We start from the raw sequence: 16,728 nt of genomic DNA, 5'->3' as shown, positions 1-16,728 counted from the left end.
GACCCTCAGTAATGGCTGAAAAATCTTGGTGTTAGGACACGTGTGCACACACACACACACACACACACACACACACACACACACACACACACACACACACACACACGCACGCAAGCAAGCAAGCACAAGCATGAAAGCACCAATCTTCTGGATGGGCTAACAGTGGCAGCACGCAGGAAGTGTGACAGACACGTGGGTCATGATGACACACTGATGACACAGCTGCTTACCTCCTGCTTCAGACAGCGTGCGTGGGAAAGGAGCACTATGGTTAGCCTGGGCATTGAAACACACCCCAAAATAACACATCTTAGAAATAGAAAAATAGAGGGGGGAAATCTGGCACACAAATTTAGAAGTCTCCGCTTAAGTGTTTGTGTGAAGACTAACAGATGCATGTGTGGTAGAGGCCCGGTAGACAGGTGTCTGTGACCTATAGTCTATAGGCTCGCTGACACGGTACACATGCATATGTACACACTGATTCATGAGTGCTCTTTTTAACGTGACGTTTCTCCTGTCAACAGAAAATCTCTATCCCTTCTTCGGACAGTCCCAGCGAGCTGCGAACGTTCACGTTTTACTTGTCCAACGTGGGCCGGGACAACCCTCAGGGCAGCTTTGACTGCATCCAGCAGTACACTACCGGGTGAGGCCGCCGTTCCACCACTCAGTCATGCTCTTCTCTGTTCTCTCTCTCTCTCTCTCTCTCGCTCCACTGTTTATCTTTCACACACTCTCATCCACTTTCATTACTTGTTCTCACCTCTATCTTTGTTCCCACTGGCTGTCTTACTCTCACTCCCTTTGTCTCTCATTCCTGCTCTCTCTCAGATATGTGCACACACACACGCACACACACGCACACACACACACGCGCGCGCGCGCGCACACACACACACACACGCGCACACACGCACACGCACGCGCACACACGCACGCACGCGCGCACGCACGCACACACACATTTTCAGTTGGAGCACGCCTGTTACAGTGTGCGGTATCCACGCACGCACGCGCGCACGCACACGCACGCACACACACACAGATTAATGTTAATGCAGAGATGTATGCGTACTGTAGGCCTGAGACACTGCAGCAAATCATTACTCTAAGTTTGTTTGCAGACCATAGGCGAGTTGGCGCTCCTACGTTTCTGTTCAGTGTAAAGACGGGGGCACGGCTGCAGGTGATGTCCAGTTTTGGCACATCAATCAGAAATCTCCGTGCTGAATCCCTGGCTTGGGTCCAACGCCAGAATAGCAGCTGCCCAATTACCTCATTGGCTCGCTGCTCAGAGGGCCGTGCCGACACCAAATCTAATTTCAGCAGATGGTTGATGGGAAGTGGAAGTGGGAGCTTAGTCTGGTCCCAGCAAAGCCACTGTATCCAACCCTCAGTAGTCCTGCCCTATAGGCCAGACAAACTGCCCTCTGCTAATGTCCATGTGGATGGTTAGGCCTGGTCACCAATATGTAGTTTTGTTTCCCCATCTTGATCGTTTTCTTAGAGGTCAGTTTTATCGGCTGAGTTTTGCTTTGATGCTAAATCCTTATCAAGGGAGTAGCTAAAACATCCAATATGCATTATAACCAAAAGAGTAGATCTGATCATAATTTTCACTTTTGAGGGGATAATCTAGACTGAACGGTCTAATCTGAAACCTCTACCCACAGATGCTCCATCTGCTAACTTATCTGATTCCACCCTCTGTCATCTTATGTCGTTGTTTAGCCTCTCTCAGTGCCTTCTGCTTCTGTTTAATCTGCTTCTCTTTTGTCTCCTCGCAGAGATGGCAGTGTGGAGCTGGACTGCCTGGGCGGCATCCAGGACAAGATAACGGTGTGCGCCACGGACGACTCTTACCAGAAGGCCAGGCAGAGCATGGCCCAGGTCGAGGAGGAGACGCGCAGCAGAGGTGCCATTGTCATCAAGCCCGGCGGCCGATACGTGGGTAAGACGCGCTGGCAGCCGGCCCTGACCTCACTGCGCTCTGCCTGCACCGATCGACTCGCTCCTACAAGGAGTTGCCAGCTGCAGTGTCCAGAAATGACATGCCATGCAGCACTGTTCAGCATCCATGCCGCACTATTCCGCATCCTGTAAAGACAAGTCACTGAATAATTTAGTGCTCAGTAAGAACAGCGTCTGTTCTGGGTTCAATAGGGATTGCATCCTGCACCATTTAGCCTTTGGTACAGACTGTTTGTGTGTGCAGGCCTTTTTCCAGTAAGGACATTACACAATTCTGCTGTCAGTAAGAGCTGTTGTACTGTGCTTCAGTTTGTGTGGATCAGCACCTTGCACTTCCCGTTCAAGCAAGGAAAGATACACAGTTCTGTTCTGGTTTGGGTATAATTGGCATAGCTGGCATGACGTCTTTGCTTGCGGACTGGCAAGCCCCACTGTGCTACTCATGGTAAAACTGGCACAGGTTGGCTTATTGTTTGCCCCTTTGGCGGAGGAGTGAGCACAAGCTGTACTTGCTCCCGTCCTAATCTGGTTCTCTCTTTCTCCCAGGTATTTGGAGGACTTCATGTGCTAGACAGAGAGACATTCTGTGAAGTCCTAAGTGGTGCTGCTGCATGCTGTGTCTATGTAGGCAGGTGTTGAGAGAGTGGAATGACTCTCTATGACTGTGTTGGCCGAGTGTTTTCTGGTTTATTCTAGTATTTTATTTTTACCAGGTTTTGAAGCGGTGCTTTATAATAGTGTACCACCTTTGCCCCAGCTAAAGGCTTTCTTAAAGGACTGCAAGTACAGCTCCATTTGTTATGCACTATTCTTATGAGTGGACAGAGTGAGAATTTCAACAGATTAAAAATGTTTTCTGATGTTTGGCAATATAACTACAGCTGCCATGAGAGTGCTGCCACTCTTTTGTTTGACCCATTGTTTCCTCAGAGTATTTGTCCATCCGCTCTGAAGTTTGCCACCTTAAACTCAGCTTTGGTCTGGATCATATTTCAAAGTGAACAGTGATACTGAATTTAAAGCAGCCCTAGTGTTGTTAATACTTCAGCATATTTATTAGGGTTCTTTGTTCCTGGAATGGCCTGTGGTTCTACAAAGAATGACATTTGAACAAGTCATTTCAGTAATCCTTACAACACTGAATACACTCACAAATAGAGGATATGAGGCATACTGGCCCACTGTGTCCGCCTCTGTGTATGTGGCTGTAAGGTAGCCTCACTGCCAGGCAGATTTCACGCCCATCTCCTCCCTGATGCGAGTTGAGTTGATCATTGGAACGGCTGGCTGCGCCTGTGCTTGGATCTGAGAGCAGGAGGACTCGGCGTGCGAGGTGTTGGCATGCGGTGCCAAAGTCTAGGTCAGCAGCGAGAGCAGAGCTCCCTGTGTGGTGCGCAGAGCTGCTCTGATAAAAAAAAAAAAAGAAAGAAAGAAAGAAAGAAACTCATCATGATGACCAGAGAGGGAGGCGACCGCTGGAGGTGCTTAAGGACAGCCACGTGATTCTGTGGTCATATGACCACCAGGTCACATGATCTGCGCTCACATGATGACTGGCACTTTTGACACTTATAAGGTTACAAGACAGGAAATGTCCATCAGCCCATTCAGAAGAGAGGGGGAAAAGAGCAGAATTTGAAAAGCCAGCAACTGATTATATTTAGTGTTAATGCTGTTTAAGCAGTTTTATGATTGTGCGTGTGTGTTAATTGCTTAATGTTGTGTATATTTCTTGGTGTGTGCAGTTGCTTAATGATGTGCGTGTGTTTTGAAGCTAATCACAGATGGTGTTTGGCATCTCCTTCTGTATTGGTCTCTGATTATGGAGTTTGCCATCAGTGTGCTGGCACACGTGCAAGTCCGCAGACAGGGGAATTACAGCTTACGCAATGATTAAGTGTGTGTTATCACTACATGTGCATCAGTAATAACAGCCCTGTGTGTGTGTGTGTGTGTGTGTGTGTGTGTTTGTCTTCCCAGGGAAGCGCGTGCAGCGACGCGGGCCAGTCACTGGCCTGACGGACATTGCGCCGTCGCGGCGCACATCGCGGCCCGTCATCATCTCGTCGAGCGCACCGAGGAAGGGTGGGGGCGGCGGGGCGCAGCTGCGACCCCTGCGAGAGCGGCTGACGCACCTGCTGGCGCTCAAGCCCTACCGCAAGCCCGAGCTCATCCTGCGCCTGCAGAAGGACGGCCTCACGCAGCAGGACAAGGACTCCCTGGACAGCCTCCTGCAACAGGTCAGTACCACCCTGAGCAGTGGAGAGGATGAGGGAGAGATGAAGACTCTGGAATGAAAAGAGAGACCAAAGGATGCAGAATACACACACACACACGCGCGCGCCCACACACACACACACACACACACACACACGTTCACACACACACAGACAGAATAAGGGTGGCTGTGTGGGGGACTCACAGGGAGAAAGATCAGAGGGGGGGGGGGGGGGGGGCAGGGTTGTACTGCAGGAGATTTTAGGGTGCTTAGAGAAAAGCCATTAGCTAACACAGTGAGCAAATTGAGAGGATTTTTCTGGATTTGGTGGAGGCACTTGGGTGTATGAAAATCCTTCGTCAAACACACAGGCTGTGGAGTCTAATTCTGGGAGTTGTTCATTTATGAGCCGTGTGTTTTCTCTGTGTCTAACGAGAATTGCCTCTCCAGATGCATGGAAAACCCTTAAAAAATTGTTTGTTTTTTTAACAAAATGTCCATCAGAAATCCTGGGCAGCCGGGTGGCTCGTCAGTGGTGTGTCTGGCGGTTTTTTTTGGGCCTCGCATTCTCTGCTATGACGCGGAGAATTCCGCAGCGCAGCAGATGCCGCTCCTCTCACGCAGCCATTGTTGCCTTGAACGAGCCCTGGAGATCACTGAAGTGGCCACCGGTACCCACGCGGAGTCACTGTAGTGGTCAGAGTGCAACCAGGCCACAGCTACGTGCAAGTCATGTGTGGGTGTAGTTAAGACGGGGCTAAAGACAGGATCTGACCTGGATCATGCAACCCACACAACAAGCTGCTATTATGGTGTAATGGCGTTAAAAGAGAGTAGGATTACTGATTGCCAGGGGACGGTAATTACTGGTCAGGTTTATTTGTGTCTGTGTGTGTTCATCTGAAGGATGGTTAACATTTGCCCCCTCCACCACCTCTACCACCCCTCCTCCATCTGCAGGTGGCTAACCTGAACGGGAAAGACAACACCTTCACCCTGAAGGACTGCCTGTTCAAGGAGATCCAGAAGGACTGGCCAGGCTACGCTGAGGTGGACCAGCAGATCCTGAAGCGGATCCTTGTACGGTGAGCAAAAGCCCCTGCCCCACCCACTTCTCCCCCAGCTTCAAGGAAATGTTTACCATACGGCAAATGGATGACTGTCAAGTGTCCCAGTGTCCCAGCGCTAGGGGCTTGCCGTTGTAAAAGGAGGGGAACCCCAGTTTTTAAAATGAATTTTAATGAGGTTATCGAATGCATTATCCCAGTGCTGGTCAGCCTTGAAAGGCCCCAGATGAGTCCCTGAAGCCAGCTGTGACTAGATGAGCCGAGGCCAGGCCAGGGTAAGGTCAACTCTGTCCCTTCGGGCCAGGCTCCATGGTGGCCCGACAGGGCAGGTGTTTCATTGCTGGCCTCTGAGGGAGGGTGGGGGAGGCATATTTGTTTGCTCAGCTGGATCACATGAAGTTTCACCTTTTTTTCCTTACTAATACTGAAAGCAGTAGGCTGGACATTTCTTTTGGTGCATGCTGCATTCGTCAAGCTTGGACCGAAGCGTTGGTGCTTGTATGAGTTGGATATGGTCTTGGATGGATTTGTGGTGATCTCTGTACTGCACTGCATAATGAGAGCTGTTTTAGGCTTGATATTGAGTTTAGATCAGCAGCTAGTCCTATGTTTCTGTCCAGGAGCTGGGGCTGTGCCCTGGCCTTAGCTGGACTCCTTTCATCCGTGTGGTCTGAGTCGCTGAAGCCTCTCTGTCTGCCTCGGTCTGTGTCGCTCTGTCTGCACTCCTCGCAGCCCCAGTGGAAAACTCCAGCTTCTCATGCTCTCCGAGCGCACGGCACGGCACAGCACTGCTCAGCTCAGCACGGCGCAGACAGGCAAGCGGCTAAATATAGCGCAGAGCTGTGGGATGCTGGGTAAACCCACACCAGCCCAGCAGTCTGGACACACCACTCATCAAAATATTTTCCCACAGTCTCGTTTTCTGAATGAGCGCCCTTTCAGAACTAACATTGCGCTAATCGGCCGTGGGGTCTGGTCCTGGTGAAAAATGTGCTCATGTCCTGTGCTCACTCTGCGTGTACACAGCATGTGTGTTTATGTGTTTAGCCTGTGCTGTGGGCCCTGGTCAGTTGGTCAGCTGGTAGATGTTTTGTTAAGACACTGAGTCCCAGTCATAGCGAGGAGCGGTCAGAGCCGGAGTGGCTAGTAGGGGCAGTCCTGGGAGGCTATGCTGTGCAAAGGGCTTTGCTGCAGGAGGTCTGCAGTGGGTTTGCGGGAGGAAGGCGCAGGGGACATTGGTAACGGCAGACTGTCCCTGAACATGCTGATCCATGTGAGAAGGTGGCAGCTGGCCAGCACCTCGGCCTCAGCCCCCCCCCCCCCCCCCCCATCATAGCTGCGCTGTGGGGTTGGACCTACAGCACGCACACACACACACACTAACTCACTCACTCTTTCCCTCTCACTCTTTCATTCACTCTCATTCTCATGCACACACACTGACGAGTCTTGTGAGAAACATTAATATCCATTTCGCACTCACACATTGCTCACACACTCTTCACAGTTAGTGACTGATTCAAACATGCACCCCCACTTTTCCTTTCCCCCTCAACTCCTAGGCAAATGCGGCGCACACACACAATCAAACACACAGAACAAAACAAACTACCCTCCCACCCACACCCCTCTCAGCTCTCAGATACACCGCATAACATGCACTCCAGTCATTAATGGGCTGAAGCTGTCTGTTGCTGCCCTCTACTGGCAAACCACTGCCACTAGAACTATCATGGGTCCCACCATTTGTGCTGTGAGCAGCTACAGCTTAATGAGTCATTCACAAGAATGCTTCTTTGCACACTTCTTGTAGACAGAGCTGTTGCAGTGGAACATCTTTCAGTTTTATGCTGCACCTCATCGATTTTTCCCAGCCTGTTTTTATTGTTCACCCAACCAGCCGGCTCTCATGCTGGGCGTGGGCCAGCAGTCCAGAAGGCAGGCCTCCCCTCAAGCTCTCGATCCAACTCATGCATCAGGCAGCCTGTGGCTGGTGTGTCATTCCCCACCGCCTCTGTGTGTGTGTGTGTGTGTGTGTGTGTGTGTGTGTGCGCCCTCTCCACAGCTACACTGTGGGAGGTGTGCGTGTGTGGGGGAGAGAGCTGAAGCACTGAGTTTGTGTGTCTTGGGAGATAAATGATATAGAAGCGTGTAAGTCGGTATGGAAATGTGTCCGTTGTGTGACTGTGTATGATGGGTGTGTGTGTGTGTGCGCGTGTGCGCGTGTGAGAAAGCGAGAGGGAGAGCTAGGCTGGGGCAGTGTAGTTGGGTGGGTGTATGAGTGGAGAGCAGTCTGCCATGTCCTTAGCTCCTGCCCACAGTGCCACTGATTCACTCAGGCCTGCCAGGCAGCGGAGAGTGCCCATTCTGTTCTATTCCCACATACTGCAGATGATAATCCAACGCCAAACGTACTCAAACTGTAACATGCTTTAGCATAGATTTCTTGTGTGCGTGAGATGTCATGTGGCAGTTAAGGCTTATTGTCACGGCATACAGTATGAGAGTGTTTGAGTTTGTATGTCTGTGCTGTGTGTATGTGAAAGTGAAAGTTTCAACTTTACTGATATTTAGCAGATGCTTTTATCCATGGACTCGCAGCGGTCGGAGTCAAACCGGTGTCGACCTATTGTCAGTCAGTGACGTTACTGCTGCTCCGTGTGTGTTTGAGTGTATGTCTGTGCTGCATGCTCAATGGAGTGTGCTTGTTCTGGTGTACCCACAGGAAACTGTGCAAGGCTCCTAGCAAGACCCCAGCCCCAGCCGAGGTGCCTGCAAGTCCCCCCAAGGAGCCAGCCAGCAGCTCGCCTTCTCAGGTTAACGCACGCACACACATACACATATATAAATATATATACAAATGTATGTGTGAGCTTATTGTTTAAGTTTTATCATAATTGTAGCCAAATGTGTTACCTTTAATAATGAGGCCTATATTTGTGCAACAGAAACGGCCAGCTACAGAGTTCATTGACCCTCTGGCCAACAAGAAGCCTCGGATATCTCATCTGGTCAGCAAGCCTGCTGCACCAATCAACGGCAAGCTGAGCTCCACCAATGGCAAGGAGGCATCCTCGTCTGGGACGTCACTCCTGACCCCCCTGTCTGCCTCTTCGTCGTCGGTCGAGAGCGGCGCCTCAAGCTCGGCCCTGCTGCCGGCGCCGCTGCTGGACCTGCCGCGGCTGGACCTGCCGCGTCCCTTCGACCCTCTCTCGGACGTCAGTAACGACTCTAACCACAACGGCCGCGACAGCGATAGCCGGGACACTATGGCGGTGGCCGAGAGGCTGTCCCAGCCGGCCCCGCACCCCGCCTCCTCTGGACCAGCCTCCAGCCTGCACCCCACCCCCGTGCCCCAGACCCTCTCGCCATGCCCAGACCCCGCGCGCGCCCACCCCAAGCCACCCTCGCCCACCCCACACGGCAAGACCAAGAAGAAGTCCAAGAAGCACAAGGACAAAGAGAAGTCGAAAGATAGGGAACGGGAGAAGGAGAAGGACAGGGAGAGCCGCAGGGAGAGGAGAGGAGGGGAGGAACGCGTGGCTGACCAGAGGAAAGCCTGCGAGATCTCCTCCAGTCCGGACGGCATGAAGGCCAACAGCGGTCCACACAAGAGCACAGGTGCGCACTGCTGCAGAAATGTTATTCTATTCTACTGCAAACTGCATGCAAAAGCCACATGCACCTGTATTTTTGCAAAGGTTCATGCGTCTGTAATGTACAGTTAATTATTAACTAATTGTCTTGTTTCTTCGCTTGTCATCAACAACACACAAGTTGTTTTGTTAATTAATACTTTTTTTAATTGCTTTTATAATTGTCTTCAGATCTCAATGGAACGTGTGACAGCTCCAGTGCCCCTACGCCACCAGAGGTGGCCGACTATTTATTGTAAGAGTCTTTCATTCAGTATACAGAATATAATGGTGTTAAAATTAACTAACCGTTGTCGACAGTCTTGTAGTACTGCACAAGTCCAGCAGTTTTAACCCAGGACTCCTAATGAGTCCCTCATCTTAGTTACCCATGTCTTTGTTTGCAGGAAGTACACTGTGATTGCCTCCCCGGAGCAGCGGCAGAGCTACAAGAATGACTTTAACTCTGAGTACAGCGAGTACCGGGGGTTGCACGCGCGCATCGAGGGCATCACGCGCCAGTTCACCATACTGGACGCAGAGCTCAAGCAGCTGCCACAGGGCACAGACAAATACAAGGTACACACACACACACACACTCTAAACTATCCTCAATAACACAAACCTTCTTTAGTCAGGGCTAGAAAACTGATACTGCAAGATGTGAGTAATATTTGAGCCATGTCTGCCTTAACGAGGTTTGCTCGATTGACATCATATAGGCCTTAAATATAGAAAAGCAGGCAACTACCAGTGAAATACACCAATCATTAGCGTTGTTACCAGCAGCTTTTTGAACAGTAGCTGAACAGCAGTATATCACTGAAAGCCAATCAAACATCAGATATATGGCTTAACCAGCACATGGTTAGAAAGGCAATTATGCCTGTCTGCACACAGCGACTCAGTCACTGCGTTCTGTTCCCACCATCTGGTCCAATTGTCCCTGCCAAACATATTTACATGCTCTGTTTTTGTGTCCACAGCTAATCCACAATCAGATACTTGAAGAGTATCGCAAAATTAAAAAGGTAAATGTATATTGTATTTTGCATATAGTTTTCATTAACTGTTATTTTTGTATATTATCACTTACTTTCTCCACAACATCCCTCATCACTCTTTCTGTTTCTCCCAGACTAACCCGCACTACAGTCAGGAGAAGAACCGCTGTGAGTACCTGCACAATAAGCTGGCTCACATCAAGAGACTGATAGCAGAGTACGACCAGCAGCAGCTACAGAGCTGGCACTAGTGTCTCTGCGCGCCGCGTGCCCCCTCTGGTAACCAGGCGGGGGGTACAGGCGGCCCCAAGGACTGGCTGGCTGGTGTCTATGGCCCGGCCCGCGCTACAAACAAACACGCTCTAATGTGCCACGCCACGGAGGGATGGGCCCACCACCCCGACAGTTTCCTCCCATCTTTCCCCTGACCCGTCACCTGATCTCCCCAGACAGGGTCCCTCTGTGCCCCACACCCAACCCCGCTCTCTGTCTCTCTCTCTCTCTCTCTCTCTCTCTCTCTCTCTCTCTCTCTCTCTCTCTCTCTCTCTCCATGTCATTTCATTCTCCTCAGTTGATCCGACTCTTGGGAGAAAGCCTCGAGTCCCTCCTCAGCCCATTCCCCATCCCTCCTAGCACACACACAGGCGTCTAGAGAGTGCCTGTGGAAAATCCACCTCTCTCCGAGGACCCCCTGCATCAGCCCTCACTCCCCCTTCCCCCTTTCCCCCTCGCTGCTGACACTGAGCTCGGGCTGGGCAGAATTTGCTTCCCGAAGTGCTAATAGTTTATATATTAAAAAAAAGTACAAAACAAAATTTTAAATGGATTATTATTTTCCCTTTGTTTGGAAATGGAAAGCTCCTATGATATTTTATTATTTTTTTTTATTTATTCTGTATTTTTTTTTTTTCCTTCCGGACTTCCAAGGGGATCTTGAGTTGATTTATGTACACTCCGCAGTATGGGCGCCAGAGTCTCGCCTCTGGGGAACCCCCTTTCCTTTTGCTTTCAGTCCTCTCCCTCTTGACTATCAGTATTTTATGCAAAAGCTGCCTTGGCTATCAAATTGTCCCAGCTGTTGCCATTCATGACATTAAGTCCAACCCTCCACTTTACTACATGAGCAGTATACATTCAGCCAGTCAAAACAAAGGACTAGGTCAGATTCTTACTGTTGCACACGTGCATGGAGCAGGCCGGTAAGGCTTTATTGGCTGCTGCTGAAGGCCATAGCAGTGTTTCCGTTCTATCAATGACCTTGTGAAACGAAGCAAACGATGTCTTCTGACTGAAAGCATCAATGGTGCTACCAAGTCATCTCTCCCAGTGTCAACAGCCACTACTAACCTCGACCTGTGCTCAGATCAGATGCACATTTCACCCTCCACACATTTCATTCAGAGCCAACCTACCACTAGTTTGAGTTCTGTTGTTTGACTGGCATTACATTTGGATGAAGGCTTTAAAAAAAGAATCTCAAACTCTACAAAAAAAGTATTTCCCGTCTGTGAGCGCCAAGTGTTTTAACATTTCTCTCTGGTCAGCTGCCATCCATTCCGGCCTTCTGTTTGGCAAAGGCTTTCTTTAATGAAACAAGTCCCCACACAGTGGGGCTGTGACTTCACTAATGTACGTTTACACACCTACTGACTGGCTGAATGTCATCCACACAGATTACACACGCGCGCACACACACCTTCACACTCAACCAACTTCCATGCCCCCCCAAAACCTGGAAGAGACTGTTATTTTAAAAAGAAGAAAAGAAAAGAGCTTCAAGCTTCTTCCATGAAGAGTGGATTGTATGTTTTCTTGATCCGGCGAGGATACAGAGCCTGGAGTCTTTGATCTCCCATCAGCCAGGGAGGACCTCCACTCCGCCTCCCCTTCTCAGACTCTCACTGCCCTCGGCTAGTCCGGCAGAAGGACCCATTGTATTTCTGATATTGATCTCTTTATGTTGATATTAAAACTCAGCACTTTCTTGCGTTCCGCCTCTTGCTGTTACTCTGACCTGGGTTGTTCTGAGGGAGAGTGTTTTTTGCCTTGTCCCAGCGGAAATGCATGCTTTCTTAGTGAATGTGTTTTAAGTACAGTCAGACCAGTATTTGCATCTCAATTTTTAAACTGCTGTTCAAAGGCATTCAAATCCAAACAAAGGCCTACATGCACAACAACCCCTATTTTCATCACCAACCTTCAGGAGGGAATTCTCATGTATTACAAAAACTTTTATGCCAGTCCTTAACCTTAAATGAACACACTGGGTTGAAATGTTCACAGCTGAACATCGTGGTGCTTGTACCTGCTGCTATTGAGACAGTCAGACTAAACTGTAAATTTACACATTTAACACACGGCTGATATGTGTGTGGAAAAGACGTGTTTACAGCCGTATCTGACCTGTGTGATTGAAACGCTATGAGTGTTTCTCTTATTAAAGAGAACCACCACTGGCATTCTTCCCCTACAATAGCAGAGGCCACATCTGTGATTTCAAATGATCTCTGTTTATGGGGGGTGATAGTTACTGGGGTTTTGTTTGGATTTGGAGATACCCGTGTTGTTTTGTTTTTGTTTTTGACTATGAGTTGCAAGTACACAACACCACATGGGTTGAATGTGCCAGATGAGCTGCAGTTGCAGATAGTACAGGAGGACGTGCTGTGGCCAATTCAGCATTATAGAGGGTCCCACTACTCGAGATGGAAGTACCAAAGCACGCTTTCTGAAACAATAAGGGACTGGGACTGAAATTTCTCTTGACATTTGAATAAAAACCCTGGAAAATCAATTTTTTTTGTTTCTTTGTAACGTGGTCTTTCATCTTTCTATATGACTACATGGAGGAATAGCTCGATTTTGTGTATGGTTGACACTACAGACCGGCCTTTGTAATAACCTTGAACTAAAATGGCCAGAAGGGGGCAGCCGATACCAGCATTCAAACAGCCCCAAGAGGCAGGCTATTGTAAATAGTGAATTTGTTTATCAAGTGCTGTCTAATGTATAATGTGCAAGAGACTTCCGGAAGCCCACCCCACAACTGTAGCAGAGAAGGATATACTGCAGTGTTATTTAGCGGATGCGACAATATAGAGGCAAATCTGTCCCGAATTTGAAATATTAAGGCTTTGAATTGCGACTTAACATTACGAACAGCGATCTGCTGCATCCAGTTTTCATGTGACTGATCGGAGGGTATTGCTTCCGAACGAAGGACCAGGTTGATCACACTGTAGTGTCCATGCGTAGTTGATATATGAGTGAATTGGGAAGGTGATGCTGAAAATGGTTTAGGGATGAGTAACGTAGATTATAGCGATCAGGTCAGAGTTATGGCAGATCTCGAAAAGAGCCATGCTGGGCTATAGTTGGCAAGTCACAGCTTTTGGCTGTGGCTTTGCAGAGCAAGCTGGCCTCAATCCGGGCCGCGCACTGAGTGTCAGTGAGTTCAGTCTGGCACAGTGCCCACTCCAGCTAGTTCACGGTGCGCACAAACACACTACCCCTCCTCTGACCATCTCATGCATTACGTGAGTGCGAACACACTAAAGCGACCAGTCACTTTCGACACGGGGACGTGGGCTACTGCAGTGTTCAATTCGTCATGTTGCTTGTATTCTCGGGGGGCATAGCGACTTGTAGCCTACATAGGACTAGTGGATTAGTGTGATCCTAACCTAATGTCCTTGTGAAAGCACCTCCTGTTTGAGATGCAAAATGAGTCACTCAGCCAGTCACACTTCTTCCTTTGTTACCTATTAATAATAATTAATCACCTGATGCATAAAAAACATCACAGCTCGACTGGCAGATAAAGAGTGCCTGAATTAACAGGCAATGTTTGTGATGCTTTTGAAAATGGCAGAGCTATAGCCAAGGTCAGGGGGTCCATTCCGATTGGAATCACATTTATTGAGGCAGATCTGGCATTCACTGAACTGTAGGCTGCATTCAATGGCTGAAAGTATAACTGTTTAGACCTCCGCCAATGCGTACTCACTGAGTGATTTGGCTCAGACATCATCACTGTTGTGTTTATCCTCCTATGTAGTACAAAACAGTCAAATAGAACATCTCTACTCCATCACATCTTTTATTAGTTATTGAGCATTGCCTGTCACTATGTTCCATGTACTGTAGGCTGGGTGGGTGGAGTAAATAAGCCTATGTCCTCCGAGAAACCTGAGAAGCTGCATCTGTGAAAAATATCACTTTCTGGAATTTTAGGTGGATTTTATTATGCTACATTGGCACATCTACACCTTGCAATGTAGACCACAAAACACCAACTAAGCTATTGGTGGAATACAGTAGAATATATGAGGAGTGCAACGACATTAAAAACAAACTTTCAATTGTCAAAGTCAAACTTCATGTCATCTGCAGCAAGCCTCATGGGCTGTAGGCCTAATAGAAACATGGAAGTATCCATTTCTTTTCATAATCCAGGAAGCATGCTGCAACCTATAAGCCTCAGGTGGTTCTAGTCCCATTGGCAACCAGGAGGCGCTAAACTCCACTCCGTCACAGCAAAGCGTACTGAGGTTACCCTGCCTACTTGATATATGCCTCCGAATCAGGGATGGATTACTGCACGGGCCTACCGGGGTCAGGGGTCCCTGAAGCCCAAGCTTTTGCATGGAATCATTGCCTCAATATCAACAAATCAGGATGTAGGCTACGAATCTGATTGAATGTAGTATTGACCATCCCCAAAATGCACCAGAATACAGGAAATCACATCAAACACAACAGGACCCCCAAACCCCCCCTCCCACATATGCGACAATTAGTGGGGGCCCTTAATACATCTGAGCCCAGGGGCCCGAAAGTTCATAATTCGTCCATACTCCGAATTGTCATTGACAGGGGGCTGGCATTCATCTAAAGATTCAAATAAACATTTTAGAAAATGTTATGTATATAATACAAATAAATGATAGTCTTTGCTAGCTAATTGTAGTAAGATATAGCTCAATTGTGCATTTCAATATTTTTCCATAGTTACTATGATGCCAGACAAGGAGTAGGCCTATGACTTATCTTTGATGGTTCGAAAGGAAGTAAATGTGTAAATGAGCCAGCAGAAAAACATGGCAAACTAAAATGCAACTCTTGGTCTCATATGACTAAAGAATGTGCTTCCAGACTTCTTTTCATGTTCTTATTAAGTTTATTCTTATCGTTTGGTACCAAAGAGCTGTTCGGCTCAGATAAGAGGGTTCCAGCGTTTTTGGTGTAGGCTAAGGCTACCACATACGCAGTCCTGACAGTGAAACATGGGCATGGGCTGTGATGATATGTCTGTATGAGTGCAAAAGGTGTTGGTGAGATGACATTTATTAAGTTAAGTTATACTTTATTAATCCTGTAGGAAGTTCTCTGCATTTTACCCATCCAGGGGCTAGTGTACATCCACACTAGGATCACACATACACACCCAGAACAGTGGGCAGCCCGGGGAGCAGTTGAGGGTTAGGTGCCTTGCTCAAGGGCATCTTATTCGTGGATGTCGATGTGGGAGAGCACTTTTCACCCAGCCACCCTTCGGTCACAAGTCCAATTCCATAATCAGTAGGCCATGGATGCCCCAAGGGTCCCAATGGCACCATGCCTATAAATGCCAGTGAATGCCTGTGGATAATCCAAAATACTGTCTGACAAGATGATTCCCAGTCCCCAAAAGCTTAGCTGAAGAGGAACATTGTAGCATGATAATGATTCAAAGCATACTGCTAAAGTCACATGTCCAGTATGAGCAGCTGAAAAAAATGCTTCTGAAGAATTTAGTTCATAACCGTACTCCTGTTTGTGCAAACTAAGGTTTCCTGGTTTAGGGACCAACAAAGGTGAATTAAGGACAAATTATTTATCTTGTGGGTAAAGGTGTTGGGAACCACTGGTTACTGATAAATAGAGTGTTGGGCTATATACATATCACTATGAGTTATTATACTGATGGGAATGAGATGGAAAGCAGGGTTAGGGGAGAAGTGGAACATTAGGTCGTGGAGAAGAACAGGGAAGGGAAATTGCAGAAAAATGGGAACATAAAAGAGGGAGGAAATTATTTTATTTCAGTAAATATACAAGTGCTGGTCATATAATTAGAATATCGTCAAAAATTGATTTATGTCAGTATGTTAATGTCACCATTCAAAAAGTGAAACTTCTATATTATATTCATTCATTACACACAGACTGATATATTTCAAATGTTTATTCTTTTAATTTTGATGATTATAACGGACAACTAATAAAAATCCCAAATTCAGTATCTCAGAAAATTAGAACATTAGGCTACTTAAGACCAATACAAAAAAAGTTTTTTAGAAATGTTGGGCAACTGAAAAGTACAGCACTCAATACTTAGCTGGGGCTCCTTTTGCCTGAATTACTGCAGCAATGTGGCGTGGCATGGAGTCGATCAGTCTGTGGCACTGCTCGGGTGTTATAAGAGCCCAGGTTGCTCTGATATGGCCTTCAGCTCTTCTGCATTGTTGGGTCTGGCGTATCGCATCTTCCTCTTCACAATATACCCATGGATTTTCTATGGAGTAAAGGTCAGGTGAGTTTGCTGGCCAATTAAGAACAAGGATACCATGGTCCACCAGGTACTGGTAGCTTTGGCACTGTGTGCAGGTGCAACCTGTTGGAAAATGAAATCTGCATCTCCATAAAGTTGGTCAGGAAGCAGGAAGTGCTCTAAAACTTCCTGGTAGATGGCTGCATTGACCTTGGACCTCTGAAAACACAGTGGACCAACACCAGCAGATGACATGGCACCCCAAACTATCACTGACTGTTAACACTTTACACTGGAC

At 47.9% G+C, this 16,728-nt stretch overlaps 1 protein-coding gene across 1 annotated transcript in view; it reads left to right on the top strand.

Moving 5' to 3' along the window:
- The window catches only part of ell (elongation factor RNA polymerase II), a 38,342-nt gene extending 25,650 nt beyond the window's left edge, over positions 1-12,692 (top strand). The window contains exons 3-12 of the mRNA XM_076278333.1: positions 528-649; positions 1,791-1,954; positions 3,955-4,214; positions 5,153-5,277; positions 7,985-8,075; positions 8,208-8,880; positions 9,087-9,150; positions 9,302-9,473; positions 9,881-9,925; positions 10,033-12,692. Of these exons, the coding sequence (XP_076134448.1) occupies positions 528-649; positions 1,791-1,954; positions 3,955-4,214; positions 5,153-5,277; positions 7,985-8,075; positions 8,208-8,880; positions 9,087-9,150; positions 9,302-9,473; positions 9,881-9,925; positions 10,033-10,149 (1,833 nt within the window). The 3' untranslated portion in view covers positions 10,150-12,692. The remainder of the gene's footprint in view (positions 1-527; positions 650-1,790; positions 1,955-3,954; positions 4,215-5,152; positions 5,278-7,984; positions 8,076-8,207; positions 8,881-9,086; positions 9,151-9,301; positions 9,474-9,880; positions 9,926-10,032) is intronic.
- Positions 12,693-16,728: the final 4,036 nt, after the last annotated feature.

This window comes from Alosa pseudoharengus, unplaced genomic scaffold (genome assembly GCF_046254945.1).
Source record: "Alosa pseudoharengus isolate Yale_2024_CS ecotype anadromous, Long Island Sound unplaced genomic scaffold, YU_APseudo_1.1 YU_APseudo_1.1_scf_11, whole genome shotgun sequence".
Classification (NCBI taxonomy): Eukaryota; Metazoa; Chordata; class Actinopteri; order Clupeiformes; family Clupeidae; genus Alosa; species Alosa pseudoharengus.
The sequence above is the reverse complement of the archived record's forward strand: the minus strand, read 5'-3'. Positions and strand labels throughout refer to the sequence as shown.